Source organism: Chenopodium album, chromosome 20, assembly GCF_948465745.1.
Source record: "Chenopodium album chromosome 20, dcCheAlbu1.1, whole genome shotgun sequence".
Lineage (NCBI taxonomy): Eukaryota > Viridiplantae > Streptophyta > Magnoliopsida > Caryophyllales > Amaranthaceae > Chenopodium > Chenopodium album.
This window is the reverse complement of record NC_137853.1, coordinates 35,054,386-35,070,129: the sequence shown is the minus strand read 5'-3', so window position 1 is coordinate 35,070,129 and position 15,744 is coordinate 35,054,386. Positions and strand designations below refer to the sequence as shown.

General features: G+C 33.4%; 1 protein-coding gene across 1 annotated transcript; it reads right to left on the bottom strand.

Annotated features, from left to right (window-relative positions):
* Positions 1-20: 20 nt before the first annotated feature.
* Positions 21-4,029, bottom strand: LOC145598330 (histidine biosynthesis bifunctional protein hisIE, chloroplastic-like). Its single transcript, XM_081654673.1, has 6 exons — positions 3,875-4,029; positions 3,216-3,381; positions 1,197-1,442; positions 1,007-1,102; positions 752-903; positions 21-587 (listed from the first exon to the last, which is right to left on the bottom strand). The coding sequence occupies exons 2-6, from the start codon at positions 3,372-3,374 to the stop codon at positions 395-397; spliced, it is 846 nt and encodes a 281-aa protein (XP_081510799.1). The 5' UTR covers positions 3,375-3,381; positions 3,875-4,029; the 3' UTR covers positions 21-394.
* Positions 4,030-15,744: the final 11,715 nt, after the last annotated feature.

Sequence of the window (15,744 nt, the reverse complement as noted above, 5' to 3'; positions counted from 1 at the left end):
GTGATATAAAACAGTGGAAATGAAATAAATTACAGTTATGTATATATACATTTATGAAAGCATCTCTCAAATTATCACTTACAAATAATTTGCATCATATTGGAGCAAATGACGATGTCATAGACAATAGTATCTATAAAATCATTGTACATATACCAAAGTTAGATACCGAGTACCTTAAGAAATACATGTAGAGCTTCACATGTCTATACGAAATTAACCATGGCACTACAAAAATCAAAAAATTTCTTGACCAAATGATAAATCAAAGCAAGGCTCGACTGAAATCAATGTCAATTTTCATAAGATAGAAGAAAAGGTGTGGTACAGAGTAGATCGCGAAGCTAGTCAGTACAACATCTCCTTGCAAATAGCTTAATACTTACTCTCATAATTAGCGACTATTCTTCTCTTCTATTCCTGATTTGGAGAATCTTTTTCGGAGGACTTCAAGGACATCCTCCATCTTTACATCTTTAAGTGCCAGAAGAACCATAGAATGATAAAGCACATCTGCCATCTCTGAAGCAGCTCGAGACTTCTCCTCGTCATTTTCTAGTGTGCGGCACAACTCATCTGCCTCTTCCCTGAGATATAAATGGTGAACAAGAACCCTCTATCTAAATTTTCTTATATGTGTTTACTAAAAAGGACAATTAAAGAAAAGACTAAAGGTCGTACACCAAGTCTTGGAATCTAATTAGACTAATATGGTTGAAAGCCTGAAGTTATATTAGGTAAGGTCACAAACCTGACTTTTGAGCAGAGTAATTTTTCATCAAGCAATAACTTTTTCGTCCATGAAGGTTTGCTTTCTGTCTTTCTTACTATTTCATCTTTCCGCTCAGAAATTGTTGATTCAAGTGAGTACAATGTAGTCATGGCCAATATGTCTTTTTCAACCTAAAGACCACGGCATAATACATCAAAATATCTTCAATTAACTATAAAAGTTTGGCCTGGAAAAGTTGCATGTGCCGCAGGGTGCCATGGGCACAGAGTATACCTGAGGATTTTCCACAATGCTGGAAGCGGAGGAATAGTAACAAGTTTCTGCTCCAGTATGACAAGTTGGTCCATCAGGCTTCCCCAGGTATATAATCTGAAACACAAATTAGTGCTTCTAAGAAAACAATAAAATAAAATAGAAGATTTAACAAAAAAATAAAATAAAGAAGGCAGTACACAATACATACCGAGTCACGATCACAATCTAGAAAAATGTCATGTACATTGATGTAGTTAGAAGATGTCTCTCCCTTTATCCACAATTGTTTCCTTGATCTGCTGTAAAAAGTTGCCTTGCGAGAAGAAATAGAAGTGGCTAGCGCTTCCCTGTTAGCAAAGCCTTGCATTAAAATAGCTCCAGTATCCACATTTTGAGCTATAGCGACTGCTAAACCTTTATCATCCCACTTGACACTGTCTAACAAGGTCTCAACCTAGAATAGTCACATTTACCAATTAATCTCCATCACATAAAAATCAGATAACAAACCGATGTCATCACAAAAATTACTGGCGGCCATCAAAATGATCAACAAAGATGATCAGATAAGTTTAAACTGCACAAGCAACAAGAGCAGTTCGTGAAAAAAAAAAAAAAAAGGTTTAATGAAAGAAGTGCCAGATCAAAGAATTGAAAACAATCATGTAAAGACACAAGATCTAGAAAGATTCCTAGCAACTGTTTGAAGCTAACCAAACTACCAAAGGTAACATTTAACAAGCAGCCAATCTTTATATAGCAGCTTGTATTTTGAAAAAAAGAAGCAACTAGAACTAACAATTTGCTAGCAATATGTTTTTCTTCTGAAGACAATATAGGAGGTGTATAATAATGGTCAACTGTATGGTTCAGTCATGCACAAAGCAAACAAAATGATAAATCCAATAGTAGGATATTGTAGAATCATGTATTCAGTCAAGCTCCAGCTCGATAAAAACAATGCACACTACTGGAAAACTTAAGATCAACTAAAGTCACTATATTACTGCTACAAACCACCCTAGGCATCCACCTTTATTCACATAGAAAGACCCCAAAGGTAACAGGAAAAAGCAAGCCGGAGTTAGTTATAGTTAGAAGCAGAAGTATAAAGGGGCAAAAGAAAGTCTGATGTAATAAATAGGGAATAATGCATCTACGGAGAATCGTGTTGAATTTAGTGAGAGATAATTCATGAGGTATGCAGTCAAGCTCTAACTCAATGGTTACCAATGCAAAGTACTGGAAAACAATGTACATTAACCCACGCTTGGATCTCATCTAAAGTCCAAAGCTCATAACTGTCGAGGCTTCTTACAAAATCTAGCTAGCCATTCACAGGAACTTTACCTAAACATTAATGGCAGGATCCCTGCTGATCGACGAGAGATACAAAACTCCTATCGATGAGCAGGAATTTTATCTTCTAACATAATGACCTTATGCTTTCATTTTGTCTTTCAGAAAAATGCATTATTTTTCAATATAAGTCAACTACAAGACATCCAATAATCTGCCCAATATGAGTAAATATCGTTGGGCATTTTAAAAGCATGGAAAAGAGTATGAAATTGTAGGAAAAGAGCATGTAAGGAAACTAATAATAGATAAGAAGTGGGGAAAGAACTTCTAGATAGTTTTAGAATGATTTTCTACTCCTAACAAAACAGTCAGCAATAGAACACAAAATACAAAATTGGTCACTGTATGACCAAAACATTCGAAATTACAACAAACATCTCCCTCTGCTCCCATGTTTTGTCTTTAAAGGTTATGCACACATAATAAGAGCTAGTTAGTTATGTCCAATATTTGTGTAAGACCGTCTTTACTAAGACCACTTTTGTGAGCCACTGCAACCATAAGACTATATCCTTGGTCTTATCAGTCTTATTTAAAAATTTGTAATTAATCATTGCATTGACAAATCAAATTTCATAGGTACATTAATTGACTATGTTCAACCAAAATACACTATTGAAGGGAGGGAGAATACAGCAATAATCCGTCCTGCAGCAGATAAGTTGATGTAATTAACATTTAACAATTGTTGATAGAAACGTTACTAGATCGTAAAATAACTTGTTTACACCAGAGTATCTAGAAACAGAAATTCAAACAGCATTTGTGCTGTAAACAACAAGGAATACCCATCAGGTTATGTAAGCAGCGAAAGCAAGTGCAAACCAGTACCTAAATAAGCAAGAAGCAGAACATGAGAACTTACTCTCTTGTCAAAGGAAAGACCTTTGTCTGCCACAGAAGAGCATGCCGAAACTTGGAACCGCGTCTTCTTTAAATTCCCACATCTATAATTCAATCCCTTGGGTAATGCAACGCGAGGAACAATGGAATTTCGTATACAATGAGGGGAGGAAATTGCCATTGATGAACTGCAAATGAAATTGCAAGTTTCATTGTTTAGCTTCTAGAAATTTAAAATCGGGGTTGCGAATACAACATCAATTAAACAGATTACAATTTCAAATTTCAATAAGGTAGTAATCTTCAATTAACAATTCATATTACAATCAATTTCTTCATCTACATACATTCACAAATTAATCGACTAGACTACACACATTGAGTTACAACTCATCAAATCATGTGTCAATTTCATGCTACTAATCTAAAATTGAACTGTTATAAACAAAATTCTGCTACACATTGGAAATCCAATTGAACTCAATTATCAAATTAAGCTCCAAAAATCGACTTCTAGCATAAGAATATCAGCAAAATGGCTCTTTATAAAGTTTCATAATTTCAGTAATCACAATCAATAGTTCAATAATCCACCTTAGAAAAACCCCAATTTGAACAAAAAAATCATCGATAAACCCTAGATTTTGTAATTGATAATTGATGATTAAAAATGAATCTTACTTGAGATGATTCAATGGAGGAGAGTAAGATCAGAAGCCGCTTCAAGGGAACCTGGGAATATGCTTCAATGGAGGAGAGAGAAAGGCGCAGTGTAAGTGAGTGAAAAGTTCCAGATGAAGATACAACTGTACAAGAGGAAGACTCATGACACGAACTCAAGATGGAAATAAGGTCGACTGTTCGAATCTCACTGCCCCCACAATCAGTGAATCACACATCTCCTCCAATCCATTACCTTTTCAAATTTCGGCCCTACTCCCTTCGTTTTGACTTTTCACACTATTCATCGCGGGTACTTTTTAGAAATATTACGGAGTATTAGTTATTTTAGTTCCATTGCAAATACCCAATAAAAAATGAGACATTTGCAACGGAACGCAACTAAGGGCCTGTTCATATTTACTGAATTGAGATGAGCTGAAATGAATATTTATGAGAAAAGTAAATTAGAAGCTGAACTAAGGGTCTGTTCTCAATACGTTAAATTCAGTTCAGTTCTATTCAGCTCAGTTCAGTTCAGTTCAGCTCCTAATTTCCTTCTCTTATAAAATATTCATTTCAGTTCAGTTTAGTTCAGTTCAGTTCGGCTGAGTTCAGTCAATGAGAACAGGCCCTAAACTTAACTGAAATTAAACTGAAGTGAACAGACCCTAATAATATTTTAAATAAATTCAATTTAAAAGTGTCTACCAGCAATAATTTGAACACTATTGGTGTGATTAATCGTGATTGTTTTGGAAATCATTTAGCAAGTGGAACCTATAATAGGTTCATGCTCGACTTTCCTAGCATATGTTAGGTAAGTCCTTTGCAAATTGCCATGGTCTACTGTAAGTTAAAGACTATGATATCTCTCGTATTATAAAGAAGGGGATAATGAAAGCGGATAATCTAACTAATATTTTTTTTTTTAACTAATATCAATATTCTGCAAGGCCATTTTTTGATATACATGGAGGTTACATCTGTTGATCTCTTTTACCTCCTTTAAGCTATAGTCTCAACATGTTATGTGAAGGAAATTAAGTAGTAGACTACATCACTTCCTACGGCTATGTTAATTTCCTTACTTTATTTTTGAAAAACAAATTAATTTAAGTCATGAACTTAAATTTTTCAATGTATCCTACCTTTTTCAAAGGAAAAACAATTATTAGTCATAACGTTAGGTGTTTCTTCACTACTAGAAAACAGGCTAATTCCGACGGATTGGTTACGACGGACTCGAAATTCCGTCGGAAAAAGCAAAATTTCCGACGGATTTTTGTTCCGTCGTATATTTCCGACGAATTAAACATTTCCGTCGGAAATCCGTCGGAATAAATGTTCATTCCAACGGAATTTTCCGTCGTAAATTACAATTTCCGACGGAAATTTCCGTCGTAAAATAATTTTAAAAAAAATTTAAAACTGATTTTTGGTCTTACCCTAAAACGCACCCCTTCTCCTCATTTCCCCCTTCTCCTCATTTCCGCCTCCCTTTCTCTTATTTCCCCCTTCTCTGTTTCTCTCTCATCTTCTCTGCTCCTTCTCTTTCCTCTTCTTCGTCCCCTCTTCTCTTCTCCTCCTTCTCTTCTCTGCTCCTTCTCGTTCTCCTTCTCACTCCTTTCTCTTTCCACCGCCGACACTACCACCCGCCGCCACAAGATCGAACAACAACGTAAACAACACCAGGTCGAAATTCGAACCCAACCCCCCAAACGCGATCTCCAACGGTGCAAATGAAGGTTTTAGGCCAAATTCGACCACGAAAACTCTAGATCTAGACTAGAGTTTTCGTGGTCGAATTTGGCCTCTTAAACCTAATTTCGAGGTTTTTGTGGTTGAATTAAGGTAAGTGTATTTTTTAAAATTTTTTTTGTTGTTTAATCCGATTTTTTTGTGGTCGATTTGTTGTTTGATCCGATTTTAAGTATAGATCTGGTTTTGTTTTGATTAGGATTTTAATTTTTTCTTTTTTTTTTAATTTTTGGGTTGCGATTTTGTAGCGGCGGTGGCAGTGGTGGTTTTAGGTGGATGTTGGGGGTGGTTTGTTAGGTGGGTTGGTAGATCTGGGCTCGTTAGTGTGGGTTAGGGTAAGTTGGATAGGGGTTCTGGTGGTTGTGGGTGGAGGAATGGGTTAGGGGGCTTGGTGATACGGGTGGTGTGGGGTTAGTTAGGGGTTGCTGTAGGTGCGGTGGTCTGGGGGTTAGGGTTGCTGTAGGTGCGGTGGTCTGGGGGTTAGGGTTGCTGTAGGTGCGGTGGTCTGGGGGTTGTTGTAGGTGCGGTGGTGGCGCGGCCTTTTTTTTAAATTCGTAAAAACATTTTCCGACGGAAATTCCGTCGGAAATTTCCGACGGATTTTCCGGGTGCTGAAAAACCACTTTCGACGGAAAAGTCCGACGGAATTTCCGTCGGAAGAAGACAATTTTCCTACGAAAGGTTTTCCGACAACTGTTTCCGACGAATTTCCGTCGGAAACCGGTTTTCCGACGGATTTTGGGGTGGTTCCGACGGAATTTTTCAGTCGGAATTGAGCCTTTTTCTAGTAGTGCTTTAAATTTATTGAATGAACATTTTAAGTGTTATTATTAGGATTTTTTTACAATTACCACCTATAATTCGTGATGTTTTAGGAATTACCACTTACAGTTATCTTATTTTTTTGTTGAAATTTACCACTTAAATTTTTCCAAAACACTAAAATTACCCACTACTTTGACCAACCCCTCAAAGATGACATCATTCATGCTATTTCCCTCCGTTTTCTTTTTTTTTTTTCACTTGATTCTCACTTCCCTCTTCTTCCACTTCCATCTTAAAATAAGGCATAGTTTGAAATCGAACTGCTATAAACCCTAATTTTTGAAGTTCTGAAGCAAAAATAATGAATTTTGAAACCGTAATTTTTTATTTTAGGGTTCATTTGGCATCACTGTGGTTTTCTGTTTTTTTGGTTTTTGGTTTTTTAAAATCATATGATTCATATAATGAATTAAAAATTAGTCAAACTTATTAGATTCATGATAATTTTGAACTGAAAAGTGGAAACACCTTTTTCTTGTTACCTGTTTTTTGTTTTAAAAAAACAGAAAACTAAAAACAAAATTAAAAAGATGAATTTTGAAACCCTAATTTTTTTTATTTTAGCAATTTGATTTTAGTACTTGTGCAAAATTAAAAAGAGATGAAGAAAAAAGACCAAGTATTGAAAGAGGAAGAAAGGAAAAGGAGGGAAAATGAGGAGAAGACTGTTTGTGGGCCCACCATGACGTCATCTTTGATAATGGTAGGAAGTTTTACTCAGTGGCCATGTTTGGTAAATGGCTTTTTAGTGGCTTTTTTATTAGCTTTTGGCTTTTTTATGTGGTCAAACAGCAAAAAAATGTGTTTGGTAATCGGCTTTTTAGTCAACGAAAAAGCTGGCTTATAAGCCAAAATGAAAAAGCTACTTTGAGTACAAAGTAGCTTTTTCTGTTGGCTTTTGGCTTGTTGGCCCACAAATTATCTAATAAACAACCAACAATTAATTTACCAAACACTTTTATAAAAAGTCAGCATAAACAGCCAATTTCAAAGGCCATTATAAACAGCCAAACATTTCAGCTGGTCAAACAAGCCAACAGCCAACCGCCAACAGCCATTTGCCAAACAAGGCCAGTATCATTTTCATAAAATGAAGGTGGGAAGTTTTATCATTTTCATAAAATGAAGGTGGTAAATTTCAATTAAAAAAGACTGTAAATGGTAATTCCTAAAACAACAACAATTGTAAGTAGTAATCAAAAAATTAAAAGAAAATATAGTGACCAAATTATACTTTAGGCCGTACAACTTTAATTTCTTATGACAAAATGAAACAAGTGCATCTGTTCTTAATTTTTATACACCATATAGGTATAAGGTACTTCCTCCGTTTCTTTTTAGTTGACACATTTCTTTAGTCACGTTTGCCAATGCACTTTTTCAATCATTAATATCTTTAATTATCGATAAACAAAAATTATGAAAAGTTGATATTTTGAAAGTATATAACGTGACGAATCTAACAAGATTCCACATGACTATATTTTTCATTACATATAAAATACAAAATACGGTCAAAGGGAGGGGTGTGTGAATAGTGCTAAAGTCAAAACGTGTTAACCAAATAAAAATGGAGGTAGTAGGAAATAAATGAAATCATGAAATAATAATGAGATTAAAAATATTGCATGAGTAATGAATTTTGATACACCAATAATTATGTGGGGTAATGTTGTCATATGGATTATTTAATAATCATGGCATCCTCGTCACTGCCACGATATGTGACTCCAACTGTCACTTATTTTAGGAACTTAATCAACCCTACATCGGCTTCATTTCCATAACATCTTGTACTACTATAGTACTATGTGACTATGTCTTATATAGTTATATCACTCAATTACTCCTATAGACCTATAGTGTATAGTTTGTCATACAAAAAATTAATTAAGGCGTGTACAAAGTAAATTACTAGTAAATTCTACTCCGTACTAATTTTATGCAATTTCTAATTTTAAGTGATTTAATTTTGTCATTTAACACTATCTTTTAATTGAACTCTTAAATATGTATCACTTGAAAAGAAAAGTAGTGATGAAATTTGGACCCGAGACCTACTTGTTACGCTACCTCAAATTTTATGTTAGAAGATAATCTCAACAAAATGCTTAATATAGTACCTCGAAGGAGAATTATTCTATATATAAGACATAGTATTATGAGCCAACATAATAAGAAGGTCACAAATTAAAATCATATTCATCCTAATTAACTATTTTGCATATTACCCTTCAAAAAAAAAAAAACTATTTTGCATATTAAACCTATTTTTGGGCCTTAAACCATTAGTTTAAACTTCTTGTTGACTTGACCCTTAACACTCCTAACTCCTAAGTCCTAACTATGAATATATGTTAGGGTATATTTGATGATAATTTCTTAGAGTACTTAGCCATTTAGAGTGTGCTTTATTCATCTGATTTTCACTTGTTTGAACTTATAAATCTCATCTTATCTGAATTTATATGAATTTATCTGAACTACCCTGAAATTATCTGAACTTATTAGACCATATTAAAACATATTTTAGCTGTAAAATATATTTGGTTAACCCTTATCAGAACTTATTTTTTCAGAACTAAACTTATTTGAACTTAGGGCCTATTCACATTGACTGGACCCATTTGAACTGAGCTGAACTGAACTGAACTGAGCTGAATATTTTATAAGAGAAGGAAATTAGGAGCTGAATTGAAATGAACTGAGCTGAGCTGAACTGAGCTTAGGGGTGAAAGTAATTCGGATTAAAACCGCACCGAACCGAAAACCAAACCGAATTAGTAATTCGGTTTGGATTTTTTTGAATTCGGATTGGATCGGATTAGAAAATTTTTAAAATATGGATTACGGATTGGATTTAATTTGGGGGTGTAAAAAAACCGAAATCCGAAAACCGAATTTTGACCCAATACTTTAAGCCCATTTTTTATTTCAAAGGATCCAACCACTTTCCCCTTTCATATATAAATTTAAAATTAAAAACCTAACTCTCATTCTCCTTTCTCAATATCTTACTATCTCACAAAAAATGTAGTTAACAAGAAATGATTCTAGGAATTTTGTTCGAGTTTCGGGTTTGAATGTTGCAAAAGAAGGGAACAAATTTCGGTTTGGATTGGATTTGAAAAACCGAATTAATTCGAATTATTGGATTGGATTGGATCGAATCTTAATTCGCTTTGGATTCGGATTGAGATTTCTGAAACCCAATTAATTCGGATTGGATTCGGTTCTGGCTATAATCCAAACCGCAAACCGAACTTTCACCCCTAACTGAGCTGAACTGAACTTCAACGTAAGAGAACATGCCCTTAATTAACTTAACGTGAACTTATTACACATGAAAACTTATTACACATGAAATAAGTGAAATAAGTTGAATAGAACATACCCTTTACTGTATTGACTATGATTTATAGATGGAAACTAGATGATTTGGTTAAATTTCAAAATAATGGTAATTAAAATTCAAATACGGGACTACGATTAATGATTTTTTTTTTTTTTTTTTTTTTTGTAATATGATTTATTGATGAAATGAATATAAAATTAGTTAACTTTATTACTCGTAGAATCATCAATATTTTGAGAACAGACAACAAAAAAGTTTGAACTACTTTTTGTAATTTTTTGTTTTAAATTTTAGGCCTTGTTTGGTTGCACCCATTTCATGTAGTCATGCAAAATTCATAGAAATTGCACTAAATGTGGGTTGTTTGTATAACCCAAATTTTGCACAATGGGGAAAACTGAAAATCATAAGAATTTCTATTTCTCACGCAATGTGGGAATTAATTTACAACCTCCTCCTATGTAATTCAAACTTCCTAGGAATTGTAATTTCCTTGACGCCAACCAAACAAAGTAGGGCAATTTCCTAAGAATTAGATAAGGGAAATAATTTCCCATGAATTATAATCTCCGCTGCAATCAAACGAGTCCTTATTTTTTAAATACCAGAAAACAAAAAACGAAAAATGAAAAGGAACAAGCCCTTTGTTAAACGAACAGGTCCAGTAAATGAGATAAACCAAGTGGAGAATGTGGCGACATGCAGTGGATTGATTTGGGATTCCCTTATCTATCGGAATGATTCGAAAGCCAAATCATAATCATGTGATTAAGTGGTTTCATTGTCTTAATACGAATAAAAATTATAAAAAAGGATAAAATATATCCAGAATACGAACCCTAAAATAATCTATGTTCTATTGGATTTATCTAAGAACAACCCTCGCAAACCGCCGCATCTCTCTGCTACATAACTTTGTCATCACTCACTCTCTTTCATTAAAATGCTCAAAGCACATGGGGTTGGGGTATACATGATTGATGATATTTTTAACTTCTTTTTTTTTGTTTTTTTTTTTTTGTTTTGGTTTTTAATCTTTGTTATTCCTAGATTGCATATCAATACGATCGAGTAGATGATATTCGATTTTAGGTCTTAAATACCACTCAAATCTTTAATCAGTTAATTAAGGGCTTGTTTGACATCATTTTTGGTTTTCAGTTTCCTGTTTTTTTGAAAACTAAAAACCAAAAACAGGAAACAAGAAAAAGGTGTTTTCACTTTTTTGTTGTCAGTTTTCAAAATTATCATGATTTTAATAAGTTTAAATATTTTTTGATCCATTATGTAACATATGTAATATACTTTTAAAAGACAAAAAACCAAAAAACAGAAAACCACAGCGATGCCAAACGGACCCTAAATTTAGTACTCCGTAGTATATATGCATATTATATAGATGGTATATTAACATGCTCTATTTTGTAGATGTCAACTAGGTTAGTTAGTTAAAGTTTTAAAAGTGAAATATAAAGACTTGAGATTAGTGGCGGATCTTAGCTAAAAATATTAGGGTGCCGGGATTTGAATCTTTTAACCCACGCTCAAAATTATTATGTTATAATATAATAATATATTGTAAATAAAAAAAGATTATTTAAGTTCATTAACTTATTAATTACAGAAAAAGATCCCCTCAACTTAAAATCAAATCTTATATATCTACATTAATATTTTTTATGGTTCTATCTACACCAAAAATTTATGTTACTCCCTTTATATAAGATCCCACTTGTCTTATGTTATTTGTCAAATTAGTAAGGTGTATACACTTGCTATGCATCCAAAGGGCCAAAATCTACTTGCATATAGATTGATTTAAAAATATTTGTTTTTTTTTTTAATGATTCGAAGCATCGAATCACTTTATAAAAAAAAATATATGAGAAAATTAAATTCTTATGATCTTATCATAACCTGTAATAATAAATGAAAGAAACTCATATATATTGATCCGTGATCATATTTTTTTTGTTGTATATTAGATTCAATTTGTAAAGAAAGATTGAAAGAAAAAGGCGGTCCATGCAATGCATCTTTCCATTTTATTCATGATAAAAATTCATGTCGACCAAGCTTTGATTCTCTCAACGGCCAACGCAGTCCATATTTGGAACATTGACGTATAGTGTTAGGTAGTCGGTGATCTTTCAGAGTTTTAGGCAGCCTCATATTTGGACTACTTGTTGCATTATTTTTCACTATGTAATTTTCTTTATACATAATGCATTGCATGCTTGATTCATTTATTATTTTTTTATCTCATTTTAAACGTTATATAAAAGGTTCTTTTATGTGTTAATTTGATCTACATACGCTGGTTAACCATAATCAATTTACTTATCTAGTTCATTTAGAGTGTCATTTCATTTCATGCTTCATAAATTATTAATTCGGGTAATTGGATAAATTAATTAAAATCTTTTCACATTCTTGTACCTTAACTCCATGCATGTTTCTTACATCCTTTAGAAAAAAAAAAAAACAAAACCATGTTTCTTACTACGACTCCGTTTAAACTTACAATATTTATTGTTACTGTAGTTTTTTTTTTTTAGCTCATAGAACAGTAAATTTAATTTAAAATCTATTTATAACAATTAAAAAAACGCGTTTTAAATCCAATTTATTATTCGTCACATGGCATCCTTTTTAAACAATTCAATTCAGAGCGTTTATATTTATCTACTTTCTATAGTAAAACATAACATATATGATCACCATAAGCGTTGAACATTTATTCTATGTGCTACATATAAAGTCACATTAATTGTGGTTCATGTAAGAAATTGAGATATTGCTCAAGGCCAAAAACATTGATGTTTGAATCTAATGGACTATACATGAACCATGGCTAGCACTGTCAAAACGGTTTGACAGTTCGGTTTCGGTTCGGTTTGAAATCGGTTCGTTAGTTAATCGGGTCGGTTTGGAATCGGTTAAATTGTCTCACGGGTCGGTTTTGGTTCGGTTTAAATAGTTATCGATTCGATTCGGTTTCGGTTTAATTATTCTTAAGCGGTTTTAATTCGGTTCGGGTTGTAAACAGTCCGGGTAGTAAACGGTTCGGTGCAGGCTGGTTGCGGTTTGTTAACGGTACGGTGTAAACGGTTTTTATCCCGGTTCAAACAGTTTCGGGTTGGAAACGGTTTCGGGTTAGAAACAGTTCGGTTCTTTTTTGGTTCAGTTTATAACTGGTTTGAATCTTTTTCGGTTCAGTTTTAATTGGTTCGGTTCTTTTTCGGTTCAGTTTATAATTGGTTCGGTTCTTTGATGGTTTAACCACTTTAACGTTATTCATATCGGTTCCATTTCAAGTTTTCTAAATTACGGTTCGGGTCGGTTTTCGGTTTCAAAAAATAAATTGTTTATCGAGTTGTTTGGATTCGGGTGGTTAAATGGTTTTGGTTTGAAATTTGATAGTACTTGCTAACCTTTTGCGTTCACAAGTTTTATATAAAGTCGGCAAGTCGCGAATCATTTCTTATTTAGGCATCATATTATAAACAAATTCTCATTGATTTTATAAATACATATTATGTTCTGTTTCAAGTTTAGTCATACTGATTTTACTAGTTTATTACGAAGTAGATTATAAGAGTTAGTGTATTAATGTATTATTGTTTTACAATTAGGTTATTATATGCTTCTTATTTAATCATTTATATACTACGCATAGTATCATAATCATGATTTGATAAGTTCTTGACTTCTTGTGAAATGGAAATTTGCAATTTGGTAATTCGATACTTGATTAGTCAACAAGACTGATAATTATGACTCATTTATCATTATATATTTTCGTGAAATTATGAAGATATTACAAAGTGCTTTGATTTGTATAATGAAAGAAAACACTAATGACTAATTAACAAGGTAATATTGATTAGTTCAATCGATCATATGTACACATTATTAACACATGGCATCCAACCATCTCATAGTTAAATATTTGTATCATCGTTATTCATATGTATTAGTACAAAGTTATAGACTCATTAGTGATCTTTTTAAATTTATCTATTTATACATTTTATTAATATAACGTTTTTATAATTTTTACGTGTATGAAAATAAAGATATACTAGTAGATGTTTTAATACGTGTCTTGGGCACTGATCCCGATCAAATGGGGCAAAAAATACTAAAAAATTGAGGGAATAATATTTTTGTATTAGAATGTACAACACACAAACACACACGGATCACCACTCTCAACCATAGATTAAAAAATCAATGGTTAGATTCTTTCTCCCACAACACACACGGATCACCACTCTCAACCATAGATTAAAAAAATCAATGGTTAGATTCTTTCTCCCACAACACACACAGATCACCAATCTAAACCATAGATTAAAAAATCAATGGTTAGATTTACATGAAACCCTTTTGAAGCCCAATTTGGAATTAGGGTTATCACTTAGCTTATCAATCTTCCTCCCTCTCTCTCTCCGTCGTTCCTCTCTCTCTCTCTCTCTCTTCCTCCCGTGCTGTTCCTCTCTCTCTAATTCTACTTCATTTCTTGTGTATTATTTCACAGACAAGCAAATTTCTTGATTTCTTCTAGTTTTTAAACCCCCAAAATCATTATAGTTTTGCCGTCGACCACAATCATCCCTCATTCCCTTTCTCACATAGTCAAATGACGTTCGACGGATATCCTACCGCAACGGCAAGCCGGTGACTGCGCGAGTACAAGATCTCGCCGCAAACAAGCACATGACGATGACTGCAAGTTGCAGTGTTAATTTAGATGTTTTCATGGTTTGAGATGGGTCCAGTTTAGCTATGAGTTTTAAGGAAGATGTTCATTATTAATTGTTAATGTGGTTTGCCTATGATAAAGTATGATAAAATATTACAAGATCCTTCATTTTTTTGGATTTTTGGATTATATGGCTTTGTAATTGTTGCTGGTCTGCCTGTTAGTATTATTTTTATAAATTTGTTTTAATTAATTATAATCTTGGTAGAATGGATTTGATAAACTCGGGTACCCCATGTACCCGATTTTCTCGGGTTGGGACATGGGCCGACTTTTGAACTACCCGAAAAAGCGGGTACCCGGATTTTAACACCCCTACGCCCTACCTGAGGCTTGTTTTGCTCTTGTTTGTGAACACTGATTAACCTTAAGACCTTAATGAATGATTTGCCTTGCTATTTTAAAAAAAATATTCTAATATTTAATCCATTTAATTATATTACCGTCAAAAAAAAAATCCATTTAATTATATAAAAAAGTTTGTAAACGGTTCGATTTAGAAGCGGTTAGGTTCATAAACGGTTCGGTTTATAACCAGTTCGGTTTACAATCAGTTCGGTTTTTAAATGGTTCGGTGCAAACGGGTAGTAGTTTGCTAACGGTCCGGTGTAAACGGTTTTTTTGCCAGTTTAAACGGTTTCGGGTTGGAATCGGTTTCGGGTTAGATACGATTCGGTTCTTTTCGGTTTGGTTTTCTTTCGGTTCGGTTTATATTTGGTTCGGTTTGTTAACGGATTCGGTTCTTATACGGTTTAACATTATTCGGGTCGATTCGGTTTCGGGTTTACTAAAATACGGTTCGGGTCGGTTTTCGGTTTCAAAAAAATCGGTTTTTAATCGGTTCGGTTCTCATTTGGGTCGGTCGGTTTCGGACAGTTAAACGGTTTCGGTTTGAAATTTGACAGCACTAGCCATGGCTCATCAGTAATGCCTACTTGCCTAGAAGCCTATAATGCATATTTATCAACAATGATTGCTATTTTAGATTTTTTTTTTGTAAGGGTTCATTATAAGATCATATAAACAATTACACACATTTCCACACATGTGATCAATCAACAACTCAAATTACATATATTTAAATAGAGAGTTAGAGACATTAATTTTAAGGCTTGTTTAATTTGGTGATTACTTTTTTTTTTTAAAAAAACAAAGATACTTGTATGCAAAGTATTTTGAAAT